This window comes from Dendrobates tinctorius, unplaced genomic scaffold (genome assembly GCF_039654945.1).
Source record: "Dendrobates tinctorius isolate UK_male_01 unplaced genomic scaffold, ASM3965494v1 ptg000011l, whole genome shotgun sequence".
Lineage (NCBI taxonomy): Eukaryota > Metazoa > Chordata > Amphibia > Anura > Dendrobatidae > Dendrobates > Dendrobates tinctorius.
Genome location: NW_027361679.1, coordinates 24,927,103 through 24,948,271, shown reverse-complemented (window position 1 = coordinate 24,948,271; position 21,169 = coordinate 24,927,103). Strand labels below are relative to the sequence as shown.

The following is a 21,169-nucleotide window of genomic DNA, read 5'->3' as shown; positions in this document are numbered from 1 at the left end:
TTTGCTTCAAACACAACCAGGAACACAACTGTGGCAAAAAGCTAAAATTTACCCACAGTTATATACCTAGTTTTGAATACCATTTCACCTTTTAAATACCCTGTATTTAACCTTTTTCGCCGCAGAAAGAAATCACAGACAACCAGTGTAAAATAATTTAACTTTTATTGAAAAATGTTTTTTTTAGTAAACTTTTTTAAAATTGTAATAAACTTGTTTAATAAAGCTTTGAAACCATAAAACTGGTCATTTTTATTTAAATACACACATTATAAATCTGTGTAGTGTGTGGTGGAAATACTGCTGGAGGGGCTGCGGGACACTTCGACACTGGGAGTGTGGAGAGAGGACTGGGATCGTGGTGGGGAAGGAACAGTTAGAGGTGAAGGTGTGGAAAAAACTACAGAATGGGTGGACATGTGGGAAGCAGAAGAGGTGGTGGGTGGTGGAGTGGAGGGTTGGGCAGGGACTGTAGGAGCAGATGATGTTGATGGCAAGTTGTATGGGGAAGGAGTTTGGTACGGGGCAGGTTGCTGGAAGTGGGGAGATGTCTAGTACGGGGCAGGTTGCTGGAAGTGGGGAGATGTCTGGTACGGGGCAGGTTGCTGGAAGTGGGGAGATGTCTGGTACTGGGGAGGTTGCTGGTACTGGGGAGTTTGCAGGTACTGGGGAGGTTGCTGGTACTGGGGAGGTTGCTGGTACTGGGGAGGTTGCTGGTACTGGGGAGGTTGCTGGTACTGGGGAGGTTGCTGGTACTGGGGAGGTTGCTGGTGCTGGGGAGGTTGCTGGTGCTAAGGAGGTTGCTGGTGCTGGGGAGGTTGCTGGTGCTGGGGAGGTTGCTGGTGCTGGGGAGGTGGATGGTGCTGGGGAGGTGGATGGTATGTAACAGGAGGGGGAGGATGGAAAGTGGCTGGAGGGGGTGTAGATGTAATAGGAGGGGGAGGATGGAAAGTGGCTGGAGGGGGTGTAGATGTAATAGGAGGGGGAGGATGGAAAGTGGCTGGAGGGGGTGCAGGTGGAGGAACTACTGTGGTGGGAGGAGGAGGTTGGGAGGTAACTTGCTGGAGAGCAGCGTGGCATGAATGCATTACATGCATCTGCTGGGCAGGAGAGAGCGTTTCCATGCGCTCCACAACAGACCTGAAAAAGGTGTGGTTTGGCGAAGATCTTGCTTCTGAATGCATGGTTTGCAGAAGTGTCTTCACCTCCAGAATGCTGGAGTTGATCTGCTGAAAGCCTGCGGAGATTTGCTCTGACAAGACTTTTAGACAGTTCTGGAAAGATGCATTCAGATGCAAGAACTCTGGCGCATAAGTCTTTTCCTGACCCCTCTGCCGCTGCCGCCCAGTACCCGCAGGTGTACTAGAGGTGGCAGGGGCAGAAGGGTGGGGTAAAGGGAAAGCGATCTCCTCACCAGCAGCTTCATGTAATGTAGGCGGCCACGATGCTCCTGTGCTGGTGGATGGGACAGATGGGTCGAATGTGTGGGAAGGCTGGGAAGGTGCAGATGTACCGGGGCGGTCGAAGTGTCCCTCGGTGCCGGTCTCCTTAGGGATCGCCTCAGAAGGGTCCAATCGTGCAGGCTCCCGAGTGCTGCTCACCGTGCTGTGGAATAAAGAGAAAAAAAAACAATTAAAATACTGACATGGTATGGCCCAGGCTGAAAAAAAAAATTTACATCTAACATTTTTTTTCACATGTGGTGTGTAATATTTACCTTCTAGTGACCATTGTTTCCCGGAGGAACGACAGGGCTTCTGCGTACTTGTACTTGCTCCTGCGTCCTCCAGATCCACTCGGGGCCCGCATCTCTTTATTGAACTCCTTCTTGAAACGATCCCTCACAGACCGCCACCGATTCACAATGCTGTTCCCTGAAACGAGAAAGGACAAAGTGGTTAGTATACAACATCAGTGTTTCCCAAACTCCAGTCCTCATGGTCCCCAGGGGTCATGTTTTCAGGATTTCCATAGTAAATAGAAATCCTGAACACATGATCCGTGGGGACCACGAGGACTGGAGTTCGGGAAACACTGGTTTACATCAAGCAACCGGTACTGTATATACTTACGCTCTTTAATCTGGGCCCGAACATCGAGGTCCTCCCAGCGGCCCACAAGGAGCGAACAGATTTCCTCCCAGAGTCGTCGGGTAACGATAAGGTCAGCGTGGCGGCGGTCAGCCATATTCCAGAGCGGCTCCCTTTCTCTGACGAGATCGATGAGGTGGTCCACATCGAGTCCTCCATCCTCACCGTCAGAGTCGGGAGCACGCTGTGAAGGCTGTTAAAGAAAAAGACAAAAATAACATAATTAGCCTCCACAAAAGAAATGAAATAAAAAGTGCAAAAAAACAAAGCAAAAATATTTATACTTACACGCTGGTGACCGCCGCGTTGCTGTCGCCGACGACCCTGGAAGGCACTGCGAGGACCTCTTGGCCGAGCACCAGATTGGGAAGACTAGAGAAGAAAACAAAAAATGTTATGTCTTTGGATGTAGGCATTTGTTTGCTGTGTGTGGTCTGCAGAACATTGTTTTCTATGTGTTGTGTGTAGTGTGATGTTGTGTTTCTGCGTTTGATGCAAAAAACTTACCAATTGTGAGCCCACTCCAAGTGTCTGTCCACCCCTTCCTTCTTCTTCTGGGAGCTCCTCTTCATCTTGTGAATCCTGTTTTGAAATAAAAGGCAATGAATAGACATATATTACAGAGATGATGGATTTTGGAAATAAAAACTTACCGTCAAACGCTGACGATGCGAGGGAGGGCTCCCAGAAGATGATGTGCTGTCTTCCTGGTGGCCACACTCCATGCCTGTGGGTGGTGTTCCACCTACTGCCATTGCTGCTGCTGCATCTATTGGGCGGCTGTTGAATAAAGAGAAACAAAGGGCCAATGAATATCTTGATATTCAATAGCCCTAGTTTGGAGGAATGGGGGATTTGATAATTACCGTCTCTCATCTGCTGCTGGCCTCCCCTCCTCAGCATGTTCCATTTGCTGCTCCATTTGGGGTGGTGGTGGTGCTGATGGTGCTGCAGTGGTCTCCTGCCTTCTCCTGCTGCGCTTGGTTGCTTTCTTGGGTGGCATGTTGGGTGTGGCTGTGGGTCCCACTGTCTTGCTTTTATATGTCTTGTGGGCAGAGCTACTGAGCATGCTCAGACCCAAAAAAACGGATCCGGCCACCGGATCCGGCTTTCGCCGGATCCGGCACATTGCGGCGCTCATAGGCTTTGATTGTGTGAAAAAGCCGGACGCGCCGGATCCGGCGTGTCCGGCTTTTTCGCCGGAGACAAAAAACGTTACAGTCTCCGTTTTTTCCAGACGCCGGATCGCGTCACATTGCCGGATCCGGCGAAAATCGGATGAAACGCATGGCCATCCGGCGCGATCCGGCGCAAATGCAAGTCAATGGGGGGGAAACCGGATACGGCATTGCATTTCGCCGGATCCGGTTTCTGTCAAAAGCGCCGGATCGCGCCTGACGGCGAAAACCTGATGTGTGAAAGAGGCCTAAGACATCAGCACTCTTTTAGTGGACGGGAGGGAGGGGAGGTGACAAAAAATATAATAAAAGAAATGGTCAAGACCCCGGTATGCGGGCCCATTATTAGTAGGGCCAGAAGCAGCAACAGCCCAAAATGGAGTGGCATACTTACTCCAGGGGCACAACGCTCAACAACAAGAAAAGAGAAAACAATATTATATGTAAATTGTCATAATTCACATCAAATAGTAATACTTATCAGAACAATGTCCCAGCATTTCGATTGCTCTTTGAATCTGTTCCAGCACATTTGCCGGTAGCGGTCTCAAGAAGTAGACTGTATGTTGTGCTATGTTTTATTGGGTCTGGTACGGCGAACTTCTATCCATTCGCTGCGAGGCTTCTGTCCCTGTGGTAGGGCCCCCGAGTCTGGGATCGGGATGCCTGCTATTTCCAGTGTTTTTATACCTTCTTCACAATTTCTTGGAGAATAGGTAGAACTATTATGTGAGAAGATTAGAGCATGTGGGAATCCCCACCTGTATTTGATATTTGCTTTAATTAAGGCCATTGTTACGTCTTTCATGGCCTTTCTCCTCAGAGTCGCCGGATAGATGTCAGGGAACAAGGAAACAGTGACTGGAACGCCTGGTAGTTTATTCAGTCTACGAGCAGCAGATAGAATCAAGTCTCTGGATTCCTCATGGTGCATTTTGAGGACAACATCTCTTGGGGAGGCATCAGATTTGGGATCTCCCAGGGCCCTGTGAATTCTGGTTATTTTTAAAGAACTCGGGTCTGCCTGCTGGTAAAAGGGTGCGAAAGAGGTTCGAGGCAATTTCCATTACGTTGTCCTTTAATTCTAATGTTACCTCGGTGCGAGCGGTTCTCCAAATCTTCACACTTAAGCTCCAGAAATTCGAGTCTAGCATCTTGTTCTTGGAGTAGCTCACTATTATGCTCAGTGGCGTCAGCGGTGTCATCCATTCTTCTCTCCAAATCGTTGGTTCTTTGGGCAATGTCTTGAATTTGTTGTGTGAAATTATCCACAGCAGAAGATAACTCAGCTCTTAACGTTTTCTGAATGGTGGCCATTAGATCCTCCATTGTCATTGGGATCATGTTTGTTGAGGTGGCCGAGTCAGTTAGCTGAGACCTTTGAGGGGAGCCATTGGAGCTCAGTGAGGATGATTTTGACGCCAACATAGTGTGGCTTGCTGGTTTTGTACGTTGAGACAATAGTTTTGTGATTGATCGTGTGTTGATTTCAGATGAGGCAGGTTTTTTGGGGCGCATTGCTCACAGACCTCCTGTGTTCTGAAAGTCAGCGCATGACAACTACCTATAAAAGTGAGCACATCTTTGTGCCCGTGGCGACAGACCTAGTGTTGCATTATCATAGTCCACCAGGAATGTCTATGCCCTCCATGTTGGATTTTAGCAGGATATGGGGTAAACTTTGTAGGACATAGTATGTCTCTAGAGTAGCTCTGTTGTAGAACTCCTTTAATAATTCAGAAATGTAGGGGCAGGTGAGCCAGTAGGTCAGAGCGACAGAGAATATTGCCGGTCCGAAAAGGAGGTGAAAAAAGAAAGAAAAAAAAAAGATTTTTCAATGTGCGCAATATTGCCAAACGACCAGCAGATGGAGTCCTAGATCTTCAAATATAAAGTGAGGCAGCTATGGAGATTATATTAGATTTTACAGTCTCATGGCTTCTCCTCCAGCTGGAGACAGGGCAACACATACAACCCTCTAATGTGCAAGGTCAGGAAACAGAAAGGTACCTGCAGTCAGTTCAGGGGCTCCACAGGCTGGGGAGGGTTTTCACAAGCAATTATAATATGGCTCCCGCTGCCCTCCTGCACTCCAGAGGGGCTCTGTTGAATGGTGGATTTAAAAGCAAAAAGTGAAATCCTCCAAGGAGGAAGGGTCCCGCTATTAATTAAATGAAATTTTCCCCTATTTGTTAAGGTTAAGTACCTGTTTGCTGGAGGGTCCAGTGTTTTGTGCCTGAGGCAATTTTCCTGTTATGGCCTGGTGGGACCTCCAGTGAAGCAGATGGTTGTCCCTGTTGTTTTTCAATCCAGAGCGGTGTCTCTTATGTCTCACGCCGTTCCTGTGGTGCTGGAAGGAAAGCTTTAGGTCCGGGTACTATGGCACTGCCTAGGTAGTTATAGCACAAATGTATGAGTTCTGTTTATAATCCATTAGCCAGCAGGGCCTAGATGAGGCCTGTAGCAGTGAGAAGAGGCCTAGGCCTCAGTCCTGAAGTCTCTCTCCAGTTCCAAGTAAAAAATCTCTACTTGTAAATATCCGAAACAGTCCAAATTGGGCTCAAAATGTTCTGCATCAAATCCTTAGTAGAATCCAAAACAAAAATTGTGTTTTGAATGATTTTTGGTCGGGATGGGAGTAGATTCAGAGGTTATCCCTCAGGAGCTCTGCCTTTCTGTGGCTCACATGTGCTGTGTCCTAGGCCACGCCAGCGCTGCATGGATTTTACACTGACCTGAGAGACTTCGTGATCATCAGTGTGCATGACAGGAAGTCTCTCAGGTCTGGAGACCCGGATGTTGTCATGACGACATCGGGTTACCATAGCAGGGATCATGACCCAGCGCCATGCCACGGGGTCTCCGATCAAAAGGCAGAGGGTCTGTCAGCCTCTCTGCCGGCTCCGGAACGCTGCGATCATGTTTGATCGCAGTTTTCCGTGGCTTAAAGTGCCATGAGCGGTCTATGACCACTCGTGGCACTTAGTGCCAAGTGTCAGCTGTGAGAATCAGCTGACACCCGGCTGCGATCAGCCGCGTTTTCACCGTGAGCGCAGCTGATCGCCTACGACGTACTATCCCATCCATGGGCAGAAAGTCAAAGGGCACATGGACTGGATAGTACATCCAATGTCAGAGGGGTTAAGTACTGAATTGACCACATTTTTTGCTTCAATTTATTTTCCTAATTTCTTCCTCTAAAACCTAGATGCATCTTAAGCCCCGGTCACACATTGCGATCTTGCTAGAGAGATCGCTGCTGAATCACAAGTTTTGTGACACAACAGCGATCTCACCAGCAAGATCGCTGTGTGTGACACTTACCAGCGACCGGCCCCCCTGCCGGGTATCGTTGATCGTCCTGGAATGGCCAGGACATTTTTTTGATCGTTGGTCTCCCGCTGGCCAGCATGCATCGCTGCGTGTGGCAGGCGGGAGACCAGCGATCAGCGAGCTGGAGGTGGTAACCAAGGTAAACATCGGGTTTCTAAGCGCCGCGCGGCGCTTAGAAACCCGATGTGTACCTTAGTTACCAGGGAGCTGGTAACCAATGTACACATCGGGTTTCTAAGTGCCGCGCCGCTTAGAAACCCGATGTGTACCTTGGTTACCAGCTCCCTGCACCAGCGCGCTGGTAACTAAGGTACACAGTGGGTAACTAAGCGATATGCATCGCTTGTTACCCGCGTGTCGCTGTCCTGATCGCTGGTGAAGCTGCCTGTTTGACAGCTCACCAGCGAGCTTGTAGCGACACACCAGCGATCCTGACAAGTTCATATCGTTGTCGGGATCGCCGGTGAGTCGCTATGTGTGATGGGGCCCTTATAGTCCGAATAAAATGGTACTTGAAGGTGACATTCAAGGGACATTATCACTATAGGGGAAAATATTCCTGGAGTTATACTCAGGTGGCATGATTACTTTAGCAACAAAAATACAAAAATAGGAGGTAGCAGGATGGGGGAGTTTGTGTAGGTTTTGTATAGGTGAGGAGGGAAATGTATCTACAGAGTGTGTACCACAAGTCGCCATGTTCGTCTGAGATGGATGGAAAATATAAGAATAAAGGAACGTCTCAGAAAGAACAACACATTTAAGTCAGTATATATGGCTGTTCTGCAGAACTGGTAGAAACTTCTATATGGTTACGTTTTTTTTTTTTTTCATATAAATATTTTTGTTTTGTACCAGTTCAATTCAATAATTTTGTAGTGTTATACAGAGTTGTATAGTGGTATTATTGGTAAAAAAAATTGTAGTTGTATAGCAAGTTTTGTTTCAGACCCTTATGTAACTATTATCCAAACCTTTTATAAGAGCAACAATGTTATTTGATAAAACGATAAACATATATAGTTAAAGGGAACCTGCGACATTCACAAACTGCTGATATAGGCCTAATAATAATAATAATAACAACAACATAACATAATAATAACATAATAAAACATTAATTTTGTCCCTGCAGCCGCATGCTTCCAGTCATCAGGGCGGTTAAATGCCCTGTAAAAATCACCAATCACTACAGATAGAGCAGAGCTGAAATCACTTTCCGACACACTAACTACACATAAACACTTCAAATCAATCAATGTGCCGAGGACATTAGTGTTCTCACTGTATAACAAGTAGTGACTGTAATCGCCCTTTGAATCACCCCATTGATTGTAAGGCTAAGTTCACACTTGCGTACCGGGGCTCTGCGGACGGCTGCGTACTTCCTCCCTGAAGCTCCGCCCACTTCCACATTTCTTCCATTTAGGTCCGCCTACTTTTGCATGCGTCCTGCGTACCCATCTTAAACATTGGGTACGCAGAACTTGCGGATGTATGTGGATGCGTTGTTATGACGCGCCCGTCGACCGCTCCCATTGAGCCTTGGAGAATATGTGCCTAAGGTGACTTATTGATCTAGGCAACGCGCATAGTGTAGTGGGGACTCCATGACAGAAGGCTCTACACATCCAATTATTTATGCTTTAGTCCTAGTTGTGTAGAGTTTTGTTCATACAAACTGATCTATGAGTTTGGCAAACAGTGTAGGGCTTCATTAGAACGTTTATGTAGCTGGGGACTAAATTCATTGCCTTAAAATACACAAAACAAATATTAGATGTTATTTTCCACTTAACGGGAAGCCACTGCAGTGATCAAAGGATTGATGTTATAGGATTACGCCGAGGTTGATTGATTTCTGGTGAAAGTAGGGTTTTAAGGAGGTTGTACACTACTGGATAACCCCTTATTACAAAACCCTAAAATAATGGAGGAACTGTGTTTATGCACTATAGCATTACATTGTAACTGCAGGGAGGGGCACCATTTCAATTTCAGTTAGCAGAAAAGTTGGTTTGGCGCTGCCAGACATCCTCGGTGACACTGTCTACATGTCAACATCACATAGTAGTCACCAACAAAATAGCGCAGCACTGTGACTCTAAACTTAATCCTCCCCCTGCTTTTCCAAAAATACAGAAGGGGGGGAGTGAGGTCAGAGACATGCAGGCATGTCCAGCCCACATTTACTGCAGTTGTAATGCGAACTAGCAGTACATTAGGTTTTCATGTCAAATGTGGACAATTCAACTTACGGTTACAAAAATATTTTTAATCGGTGCTTCAGAGATGCATAAAATGCAGGAAATGTTCTCTGACTCGAAGTTTGGGCAGCATAAATCTTGTGATACAGTGCTGCTCATCATTATTGGCACCCCTTCATTTTTTTTCATAGACTGTACAATATATTCAGAAATAAATGTAAATGCATCAAAGTTATATCCTTAGGATTTTTTAATTAATGGTCGAAAGTAATACAACAATAAAACATTGTTTTTCAATTCACATGTTGCAAGAATGTACAGCAATAAAAGGCACCCCTAATTAATATTTGGTTGAACACCCTTTGGCATCGATGACTGGCTCCAAACATTTCTTGTATCCATCCATAAGCTTCTTGCACTTCTCAGCTGGTATTCTCTCTAATTTTTCGTATACGGTTTGTACAAGCTCTTGAATGTTTGTAGGGTTCTTTTTCCCAAAGGCAAATTTCAGCTAATCCCAAATATTTTCAATGGGATTGAGGTCAGGACTCATTACTGTCCATTTTAAAACAGTCCATTTTTTCTTTTTCAACTATGTATATTTTTGGTGGTGTGCTTTGGGTCATTGTCTTGTTGGAGGACCCATGATCTTTGACTCAAACAAAGTTTTTTTATACTGGGTAGCACATTTTACTCTCTTGATAATTCTCTGATTTCATGATCCCTGTGATGATATGGTCAAGACCTCCAGTACCGGGTGCAGCAAAGTAATCCCACAGCATTATGGTGTTGGAAGGGTGTTCTTTACCTTATAAGCTTAATTGCGCCGTATGTAAGCAAACTGTTGCTTTGCATTGCCAAAAAGCTTCATTTTTGTTTCATCTGTCCACAGAACATTTTCCCAGAGGGACTGCGGTTTGCCAAGGTACTCTTTGGCAAAGATCAATCGTTCCTTTTTATGCGTTTTCTTTAATAATGGCTTCTTCCTTGACCTTCGCCCATAAAGCTCTGCTTGGTTTAGTGTGCAGCATGGCACTTTTTGAAACCATGATCCCAGACTGTTCCAGGTTGGCCTTTAGATGTTTAAAGTGGTGCTTTTTTCCACCATTTGCACAAACCTTCAAAGACATCTCTTCTCAATTTTCCTCTTCTCCCCATGTCCAGGGAGGTTCTTGATGGCACTATGCTTGGCATATTTCTTAATAACATTGCGCACTGTTGAAACTGGGATAAGGTCTTTGGAGATGACCTTATACCCTTTGGAAGTCTTAAAAAGAGAGAAGAGCCAGCACTGCCAGTGGTCAGAACGCATAACATGAGGTGCATATGCACATATCTTACTGCATTCAAAATGAGACATTTAGCAAAATATTGACCAATATATTGAGCCACCCCGCCACGCCAAGGCAATCTCATATGGGGGGTCCTACTCTACATTTTTATTTATTCACTGTGCCATTGCGGCCTCCTAAATGTTTTAAAAGCAAGACCATATCAAATGCAATCCATACCTGAAGCATATCTGCATCACTCCCGTGCAGCCAGATGGAGCAGGTGCAGATGAAGGCCAACCAGGTCTGAACACAGACATCTCAGGTTTGACCTCCACACACTGCCTTGACCAGCAAACACAGATGAAGGGCAATGCAGGCTCAGACATGGATGCAAAAATAAATAAAGCCTTAGTGATTGATCTAGGCTGCTGTTCACATTAACAGCGGCCCTGCCCTAGGCTTTATTTGATTACGCACCTGTATCTGGGCCTGGATCGTCCTTTATCTGTGGTGCTGGTCAGGCAGTGTGGAGGTTGGACCTGAAATGTCTGCATGGACCTGGCTAACCTTTATCTGCGCTTGTCCTCTCTGGTGCCATAGGAGCGATTCTGAAATGCTTGAGGTACAGTGTGCATGTAATGAGGTCTTGCTTTTATACATTTAGGAGGCCGCAATGGCACAGCGAACATAAAAAACGTAGAGTAGAACTCCCCATACGAGACTGCCTTGACGTGGCGGGGTAGCTCAAACAATTGATCAATTTTTTGCTAAATGTCTCATTTTTGAATACAGATAGAAACCAATGTGTGTTTTCACACTTTATGTATTACGTTCTGACCACAAGCAGCGCTGGCTTCTCCCCCTCTTTTTCCTTTGGAAGTCTTGTATTTGCTAATAAAGCAGTTCTGATGTCCTCAGACAGGTCCTTTGTCTTCACCATTGTGACAAAGGAACAGGGCCTACCATGTGGCTCTTTAACCCCTTAACCCTCGGGCCATTTTCTGTTTTTGCTTTTTTGTTTTTTTGCTCCCCTTCTTGCCAGAGCCATAACTTTTTTTATTTTTCAGTCAAAATGGCCATGTGAGGGCTTGTTTTGTGCAGGACGAGTTGTACTTTTGAACGACAAGCTTGGTTTTAACACATTGCGCACTGGAAAACTGGAAAAAAATTCCAAGTGCAGTGAAATTGCAAAAAAAAGTGCAATTCCACACTTCAATCCTGGAGGGTTTTCTAAGAGATACTATACTGGAGTATCTGGAGAAGAATAAACTTATGACCCAATATCAACATGGGTTTACAAGGGACCGTTCCTGTCAGACTAATCTGATAAGCTTTTATGAAGAGAAAAGTTCCGGACTGGACCAAGGGAATGCAGTGGACGTGGTGTACATGGACTTTTCAAAAGCTTTTGATACGGTGCCACACAGAAGGTTGATACATAAAATGAGAACAATGGGGATAGGGGAAAATATGTGTAGGTGGGTTAAGAGCTGGCTCAGGGATAGGAAACAAAGGGTGGTTATTAATGGAGCACACTCGGACTGGGTCACGGTTAGCAGTGGGGTACCACAGGGGTCAGTTTTGGGTCCACTTCTTTTTAACATATTTATTAATGACCTTGTAAGGGGCATAGGGAGTAGAATTTCAATATTTGCAGATGACACTAAACTCTGCAGGGTAATCAATACAGAGGAGGACAATTTTATATTACAGGAGGATTTATGTAAACTAGAAGCTTGGGCTGATAAATGGCAAATGAGCTTTAATGGGGATAAATGTAAGGTCATGCACTTGGGTAGAACGAACAAGATGTATAATTATGTGCTTAATTGTAAAACACTGGGCAAAACTGTCACTGAAAAAGACCTGGGTGTATGGGTGGACGACAAACTCACATTTAGTGGCCAGTGTCAGGCAGCTGCTGCAAAGGCAAATAAAATAATGGGATGCATTAAAAGAGGCATAGATGCTCAGGAGGAGAACATAATTTTACCTCTATATAAGTCACTAGTGCGACCACACTTAGAATACTGTGTACAGTTCTGGTCTCCGGTGTATAAGAAAGACATAGCTGAACTGGAGCGGGTGCAGAGAAGAGCGACCAAGGTAATTAGGGAACTGGGAGGTCTGCAATACCAAGACAGGTTATTACACTTGGGGTTATTTAGTTTGGAGAATCGAAGGCTTAGGGGTGATCTTATTACAATGTATAAATATATGCGGGGACAATACCAAGACCTTCCTAATGATCTTTTTACTCTTAGACCTGTGACGGGGACAAGGGGGCATCCTCTACGTCTGGAGGAAAGAAGGTTTAAGCATAATAACAGACGTGGATTCTTTACTGTACGAGCAGTGAGACTATGGAACTCTCTGCCATATGATGTTGTAATGAGTGATTCCCTACTAAAATTTAAGAGGGGACTGGATGCCTTTCTTGAAAAGTATAATATTACAGGGTATATACACTAGTTTCCTTAGTGTTGCGTTGATCCAGGGAGCTAGTCTGATTGCCGTATGTGGAGTCGGGAAGGAATTTTTTTCCCCAATGTGAAGCTTACTGTTTGCCACATGGGGTTTTTTTTGCCTTCCTCTGGATCAACATGTTAGGGCAAGTTAGGATAGGATATGGGTTGAACTAGATGGACTTAAAGTCTCCCTTCAACCTTAATTACTATGTTACTATGTTACGTTTTTTTAAGGAAAAAAAAAAAAAAAAAAAAGTTAGGGCTCTTGGGAAGAAGAGCAGCAAAAAACAGAAACGCAACAACTAAAGCACTTCCGGTCGTTAAGTGGTTAAAAATATTAATTTGAAAATGGTGACATGCATTTGTATTCAGCCCCCGGGTCAATACTTTGCAGAACCACTATTCACTACATTTACTGCTGAAAGTCTTTTGTGGCATGTCTCTATCAGCTTTGCACATCTACAGGCTGAAATTTTTGCCCAATTTTCTTTGCATACTAGCTGGTAAGATTAGAAGGTGAGTGTCTATGAACAGCAATTTTCAACTCTTGTCACAGATTCTCAAAGGGTTTAGGTCTGGACTCTGACTGGGCCATTCAAACACATGAATTGATTTGGTCTAAACCATTCCATTGTAGCTCTGGCAGTATTTTTAGGGTCGTTATCTTGCTGGAAGGTGAACCTACCCCACCAGTCTCATGTCATTTGCAGCCGCTAACAGGTTTTCCTCAAGCATTGCCCTGTTTTTAGCTGAATACATCTTCCCATCGCCTTTGATTAGCTTCCCTGTTGAAGAAAAGCATTCCCACAACATGATGCTGCCACCACCATGTCTGACACTGGGGATGGCATTTTTAGGGTGATGTGCAGTGTCAGTTTTTTGCCTCACATAGCACTTTGTATTTAGCCCAAAAAGCTCTACTTTGGTCTTATCTGACCAGAGCACCTTGTTCCACATTCTAGCTGTCTCCCCTGCATAACTGTTTGTAAACGTCAAATGGGACTTCTTATAGCTTGCTTTCAAAAATGTCTTTCTTCTTGACTCTCTTCTATAAGGGCCATACCTGTGGAGTATACGACTACTAGGTGTCCTGTTCATAGGTTCTTCCACCTGAGCTGTCAATCTCTGCAGCTCCTCCAGAATGACCATAGGCATCTTTGCTGCTTCTATAATCAGTGTTATCCTTGCTTTGGATGTCAGTTTAGGTGGATGGCCATGTCAGGGTAGGTTTGCAGTTGTGCCATACTCCTTCCATCTTTGGTTGATGGATTGAACAGTGCTCTGTAACATATTGAAATGTGGCTATTTTTTTAAAGAAAACCTAACCCTGCTTTACTCTTCTCCACAACTTCATCCGTGTGTTACTTGGTTTTCATGGCACTATTTGATTCCCAATATTCTCAAACAAGCCACTGAGGCCTTCGCAGAACAGCTGTAGTTAAACGGAGAATAAATTACACGTAGGTGGACTCAATTAACCAATTGTGACTTCTGGAGGCAATTGGTCACTCAGGATTTTATTTTGCATTTCAGACTTCAGGGGGCTAAATACAAATGCAAGTCACAATTTTCAAATTTATATTTTTAAATATTTAGAAAACCATGAATTATTTTTTTACACTTCACAAATACTTGCTACTTTGTATTCGTATATCATATAAAATCCCAATAAAAAATGTGGAAACATTAACGGGGTATGAATACTTTTTCAAGGCACTATAAATTAAATGTATAACTTATTATTATTAATAATAATAATAATAATAAATGGCAGTTAGCTCTGATAAACAGAGTATACATGACCATATTAGAAATTAGGATAAAAAGTTTAATGTGGATGGTAAGCCAAACATGCAAAAATACTTATAGCAACACAAAACGATTACAATAAAATATATGCTTTTTACAAATATTGCTTGCTTAGTAAAAGGTTTACCAACATTATCAAATCTTTTTAACCCCTTAGCGACAGAGCCAGTTTGCAGCTTAATGACCAGGCCAATTTTTACAATTCTGACCACTGTCCCTTTATGAGGTTATAACTCTGGAACGCTTTACTGGATCCTGCTGATTCTGAGAATGTTTTTTCGTGACATATTGTACTTCATGGTAGTGGTAAAATTTCTTCGATAAGTCTTGTGTTTATTTATGAAAAAAACAGAAATATGGCAAAAAATTTTACAATTTTGCAATTTTAAAACTTTAAATTTTTATGCCCTTAAATCAGAGAGATGTGTCACATAAATTTCTTAATAAATAACATTTCCCACATGTCTACTTTACATCAGCACAATTTTGGATGCAAAATTTTTTTTTGTTAGGAAGTTATAAGGGTTAAAAGTTGACCAGCGATTTCTCATTTTTACAACAAAATTTACAAAGCCATTTTTTTTAGGGACCACATCATATTTAAAGTCATTTTGAGGGGTGTACATGACAGAAAATACCCAAAAGTGGCACCATTCCAAAAACTAGACCCCTCAAGGTGCTCAAAACCACATTCAAGAAGTTTATTAACCCTTTAAGTGCTTCACAGGAACGAAAGCAATGTGGATGGAAAAAATTAACATTTAACTTTTTTTGGGAAAAAAATTACTTCAGAACCAATTTTTTTTATTTTCACAAGTGTTAAAAGAGAAAATCAACCACAAAATTTGTTGTACAATTTCTCCTGAATACGCCGATACCCCATATGTGGGGGTAAACCCCTTTTTCAGCACGCGGCAGAGCTCGCAAGGGATGGAGCACCGTTTGACTTTTTCAACGCAGAATTGGCTGGAATTAAGATCGGATGCCATGTTGCGTTCGGAGAGCCCTTAATGTGCCTAAACAGTGGAAACCCCCAACAAGTGACTCCATTTTGGAAACTAGACCCATGAAGGAACTTATCTAGATGTGTGGTGAGCACTTTGAACCTTCAAGTGCTTCACAGAAGTTTATAACGTAGAGCCGTGAAAATAAGAAATCCATTTTTTTTTCCACAAAAATGATCTTTTCGCCCCCAAATTTTTATTTTTACAAGGGTAACAGGAGAAATCATACCCCCACAGTTATTATGCGATTTGTCCTGAGTACGCTGATACCCCATATGTGGGGAGGAACCACTGTTTGGGTGCATGGGAGAGCTTGGAAGGGAAGGAGTGCCATTTTGGAATGCAGACTTTGATGGAATGGTCTGCGGGCATCATGTTGCGTTTGCAGAGCCCCTGATGGGCCTAAACAGTGGAAACTCCCAACAAGTGACTCCATTTTGGAAACTAGACCCATGAAGGAACTTATCTAGATGTGTGGTGAGCACTTTGAACCCCCAAGCGCGTCACAGAAGTTTATAAACGCAGAGCCGTGAAAATAAAAAGTCTTTTTTATTTCCACAAAAGTGATTTTTTAGATCCCAATTTTTAGACCCCCAAAGTTGGTAAATAGTGGAAACCCCTCAATTCTTGCTCCAACCCTAACCCCAACACACCCCTAACCCTAATCCCAACCCTAACCCTAATCCTAGTTCGCCCTAACCCTAGCCCAACCCTAGCCCTTAACCCTAGCCCAACCCTAACCCTTAACCCTAGCCCAACCCTAACCCAACCCTAACCCTTAACCCTAGCCCAACCCTAACCCTAGCCTAGCCCTAACCCTAGCCTAACACTAGCCTAACCCTAGCCTAACCCTAACCCTAGCCTAACCCTAACCTAACCATAGCCTAACCCTAGCCTAACCCTAGCCTAACCCTAACCCTAGCCTAACCCTAACCTAACCCTAGCCTAACCCTAGCCTAACCCTAACCCTAGCCTAACCCTAACCTAACCCTAGCCTAACCCTAACCCTAGCCTAACCCTAACCCTAGCCTAACCCTAGCCTAACCCTAACCCTAACCCAACCCTAGCCTAACCCTAGCCTAACCCTAGCCTAACCCTAGCCTAACCCTAGCCTAACCCTAGCCTAACCCTAACCCTAGCCTAACCCTTATGGAAAACTGAAAAAAAAAATATTTTTTTTATTTCATTGTGTGCGCCTATATAAGGGGGTGATAAACGGGGGGGTTATGTACTATTTTTATTATTTTGATCACTATGATCGTTTATCATAGTGATCAAAATAATGAATGGAATCTGCCAGCCGGAGCCAGCAGATTCCCGGCGGGCGCACTGGGAGGGGACGGAGGACAAGGGAGAGGTACCGAGAGGGGACCGGGGGGATCGGGGACCCTATTTCTCTATCCTCTGATGTGCGATCACATCAGAGGAAAGAGAAATTAAATGTAAAATCGCGGCTTTTTTTTTTTTTTTGCGGTCGCCGTTATAGGGTTAATAACGGCAATCGCAAAAGTGGGGGTCGGTAAAAAACGACCGATTCATGTTCTCTGGGGTCTCGGCTACCCCTGGCAGCCGAGACCCCGGAGAAAATCCGACACTGGGGGGCGCTATTCACTTAAATCACAGCGCCGTGAATTAACGGCGCTGTGGTTTAAGTACCCTTAATTACCGCCGTTAAAAGGCGTATCGGCGGTCGTTAAGGGGTTAAACCATGGAAAATATGACACCTAGTGGTAACATCTTGAAATAGAGAAAAACCTTTTGGGTATGTGCACACGCTGCGGATTTGCTGCGGACCCGCAGCGGATTCGCCACTGCGGATCCGCTGCAGATCTGCAAGCAATTTACAGTACAATGTTATTCTATGGGGGAAAAAAATGCTGTGCACATTCTTTGTGGGGATTCAGCAGTGTTTTTTACACCCATTCCATTATAGGAATCCACAGGTGTAAAAACGCATGCCAAATCCCCACAAAATCCGCAGGAAATCCGCATAAAAAAAGGCGCAGATTTTGACCTGTGGATTCTGCAAAAAAAAATAAATAAATAAAAGCAGATTCTGTGCGGAAAATTCCGCACAGCAATCGCAACATGTGCACATACCCTTTAGCCAGCCAACATGTGCAATTTTCCAGTAGTTGTTTTAAGCCTGCTTTTTACATCAATTTTTCAATTTTGTAGGTAACCCGCAGGATGGGATTTTAAAAAATAAATGAATCACTTTGCAATAGAATGCAATTTTCCACTGCTCAAACACAGCAGAAATAACAGGTTTGAATGAGTAAAATCATCAAACTGAAACTTACTGGAAACAGTTTGGTCCAAAAACCGTTGCTAAATTGTAGACATTCATTTTGTTTTCTGTACGGTGTTCAACCAACTGCGTCAGAAAATGGCAAAGGTATTTCAGCAGGGTATAATGTGTGTCCGGCAATTCTTTTATTAGCTCCTTCAAGCAGTTTTCTCTGTGTGCATCACTTCCACTCTCTGTGAAGACAAATAAGAGGAGCTTAATGCTTTTCTGAATATCTGCACCTCTAAGCACCTAAAGATTGGCATCACTAATGTCAACGGTGGGTGTCCTCATGTCTCATCTGCAGCTAAACATCTTATCCCTAAGCAAAGACAAACTTTGTCTTTACAAATTTTCGGTTTTGAAAAGATTAATAGACCTGCTCGTGTCTGACTGTACAGGACCATGGTCTGATCATACCACAGCTCCTGGGCAGGGGAGGAAGCAAAAGAGTATACTGACATTACAGCAGGGGATCACAAATGATTATACAGTATATTGCAGGGTGATAGGCAGCAGACGAGACAGCAAGCAGAGGTGTGGAGTTGTACCGTGTTATGTAGCATGTGACCACAGGGAGGCGCCGATGGATCACAGGTCCAAATCCTAGTTACGTACTTTCCTTGGCAGTACCAGCTAACGGTCCTCCTGCCAGTAGAAAACACGCAAGGCAAAACATTTCCCTGCCTGTATTTAAGGGTATGTGCACATGCTGCGGATCCGCAGCAGATTTGCCTCTGCGGATCCGCAGCAGTTCCGCAGGCAGTGTACAGTATAATGTTATCCTATGGGTTTTCAAATCTGCAGTGCACATGCTGCTGATTTTCCCATGCGCAAAAGCTGCGGTTTGAAATCTGCAGCATGTCAATTCTTTCTGTGGATTCCGCTGCGGTTTGACACCTATTCCATTTTCCACAGGAAAATCGCAGGTCATTTTACCTGCGGATCCGCACGAAAAAATCTGCAGGTGAATCCGCAGCATGTGCACGCAGTCTAAGCAATGTTTTCCATGCTGTCCTGTCTGTATCCTTTCTTTTGCTTCCTCCCCTGCCCAGGAGCTGTGGTATGATCAGACCATGTCCCTGTACGGTCAGACAGAGCCATTACTCAGTACACAGCAGGGGCACATCTATAAGATTATCTCAGCACAGGAACATTTTTTTTAACTCATCCAATTGTGGAAGTTATTATTCCAAGATGTATTCATTAAAATATTGATTAAAATTAACTTTCTTTGTGGGAAAACCCTTTAAGAAGTGAAGGGGAACTGAAGGCTATTAGGCCCTGATGCAAAAACTGTAACATGTGCCATTTATAATGACGCTGCATGTGAACAGAGCCTAAATAACATCAGTGCACCTATACCCAGATGACATGTCTTGAGCGACTGCCAGGCAGCTCCCATATGTTGTTCGATCCCAATGAAATTGGTGACTTTCCTCTATATTTATCTATTATTTACGGGTATCTGCAAAATAATAAAAATACTAAAGAGTAAATGGTCAGTGTCCATGCCTCGATGAATTGCATTATTCTTGCTAACTAATTCGGAAAATAAAAAATAAAAGATCAGTCCAGCAGAACAGTCTAAACGGTTGCTATCAGTATGTCAAGAGTGGGAGAAGAGGGTTGCATTAACAATCCAACACAATGGCCAGCACTTTGAACACATTTTATAAGTGGTCATAAACTTGTAAATAACTCATGAAAGAATAAAGTTACGTTAAAACCAAGCACACCATTGTTTTTCTTGTGAAATTCTCAATAAGCCCGATGTGTCACATGATCCTCTTCACATTGGAAAAAAATAAAGTTGGATCCAAAATGGTCGACTTCAAAATGGCTGCGATGGTCACCACCCATCTTGAAAAGTTTCCCCCTCCCATATACTAATGTGCCGAAAACAAAAAGTTGATATCACCAACCATTCCCATTTTATTTCTGTGTATCCATATAAATGGCCCACCCTGTACATTACTTAATTTATTTTATATGTGCATCAAAGTTAGCAAATAAATAATATGTGTAAGGACCTAGAGTTCACATATTGTAATATGCATCATTAGAGGGATTTCTTGCCTTATGCAAGTAAAGGCTAAGGTGTAAATACACCGATAACCAAATGAGTTCCAACTAACAAAGAGGCGATATATATTATATATAAAAATAATTAGACAATTTATTCTTATGCCTTCTTAAGAATAAACCACAAATTAAAACACCAAAATAAAAATCACTTCATTTCCAATCAATTATAAAATCAGGGGAAGGAGGCTGATTATGCAAAAATACCATGATCGTATTATATTTAGTAGCAAACATAATAAAAATATCAAACAATGTCATTAGGTGGTGTTAAAAGAAAAAGGCAAAACACTAAATAGAAACAGATGCCAGATATGGTAAATATTTACTTAGAATAATTACAGACAATTCATACTATAAATATACTAAATTGGCCAGGAAATAAATTGAGTATATAGGGACCATCCATGTAAGCAATTAATCAGTACATCAGCCTCCACATCAAAAAACAATGCACATTTTGACATAGCTTCAGTATAAGGTGTACTTTCAATTAGCTACAGTATTTAAAAAGTCAGGACTTTTCTTTTTAATAGATTTCCACATTGCTTTCTGTATTTAAAAAAACAAAAACAAAAAAATTAAGCAATTCTTATTCTGTCCATTAGGTCTTATAGACATCCTGTTCTGTACAGAAGACTATTCTGCAATTATCTCTGGATAAATCCAGGCAGATAACACCTCTATACAAAACAGATAACACAGGATCTACCATTCACAATAGATGATGTCACTGGTCATCTCCTCCTTCCAAATGACCACCACTTCAAAAGCTCATGCAAAAAAACACCACCAAATGCGTTGATGAAAAAGCAGCATTTTTCACCAAATAAAAAAAAAAAAAAAAAAACTATGAATCAAATTTTAAGTGCATATTTGGTCTGCATTAACAAACGCTCAAAATATTATATGCATAATGGTGCTTGACAGCTTGTGAACCCGTCAAATTTTTCCATATTTCTACATAAATTTGACCTAAAACTACATCAGATTATTATAGTCCTAAAAGTAGATATGGAAAACTAAATCAAACAAATGAGTAAAAAATTTCAGACTTTGGTATTTTTTTTTTATTGAAGTAAATGCACCAATATCACATCTGTGAGTGGCACTTTTAGGATTAGCAGATAAATTGAAGGTGAAATTAAAGTTTGGCATTTTCTATGAATTGGATGACAATCAAAATGAGAGGGAGACCTGTTTTAGGCCGGAATCACACATGCGAGGAATACGGACGAGTCTCGCATGTTAATTCCCGGCACTCTGATCGGAGCGTGCAGCCGCATAGCAATACATGCAGCCGCACACTCCGCTCCTGCCGGGTATTGACATGCGAGACTTGTGCGTATTCCTCGCATGTGTGATTGCGGCCTTATTTAATCCTTCAGCAGTCATCAAGGGGCCTTAGTTTATGTGTCGACAATCAGGAAT

At 43.1% G+C, this 21,169-nt stretch overlaps 1 protein-coding gene across 5 annotated transcripts in view; it reads right to left on the bottom strand.

Annotated features, from left to right (window-relative positions):
- Positions 1-21,169, bottom strand: part of FAM13A (family with sequence similarity 13 member A) — a 305,696-nt gene that overhangs the window by 218,412 nt on the left and 66,115 nt on the right. For all 5 annotated transcript variants that reach the window (XM_073590245.1, XM_073590256.1, XM_073590223.1 and 2 more), the window contains one exon: positions 17,667-17,847. In XM_073590245.1, the coding sequence (XP_073446346.1) occupies positions 17,667-17,847 (181 nt within the window). The remainder of the gene's footprint in view (positions 1-17,666; positions 17,848-21,169) is intronic.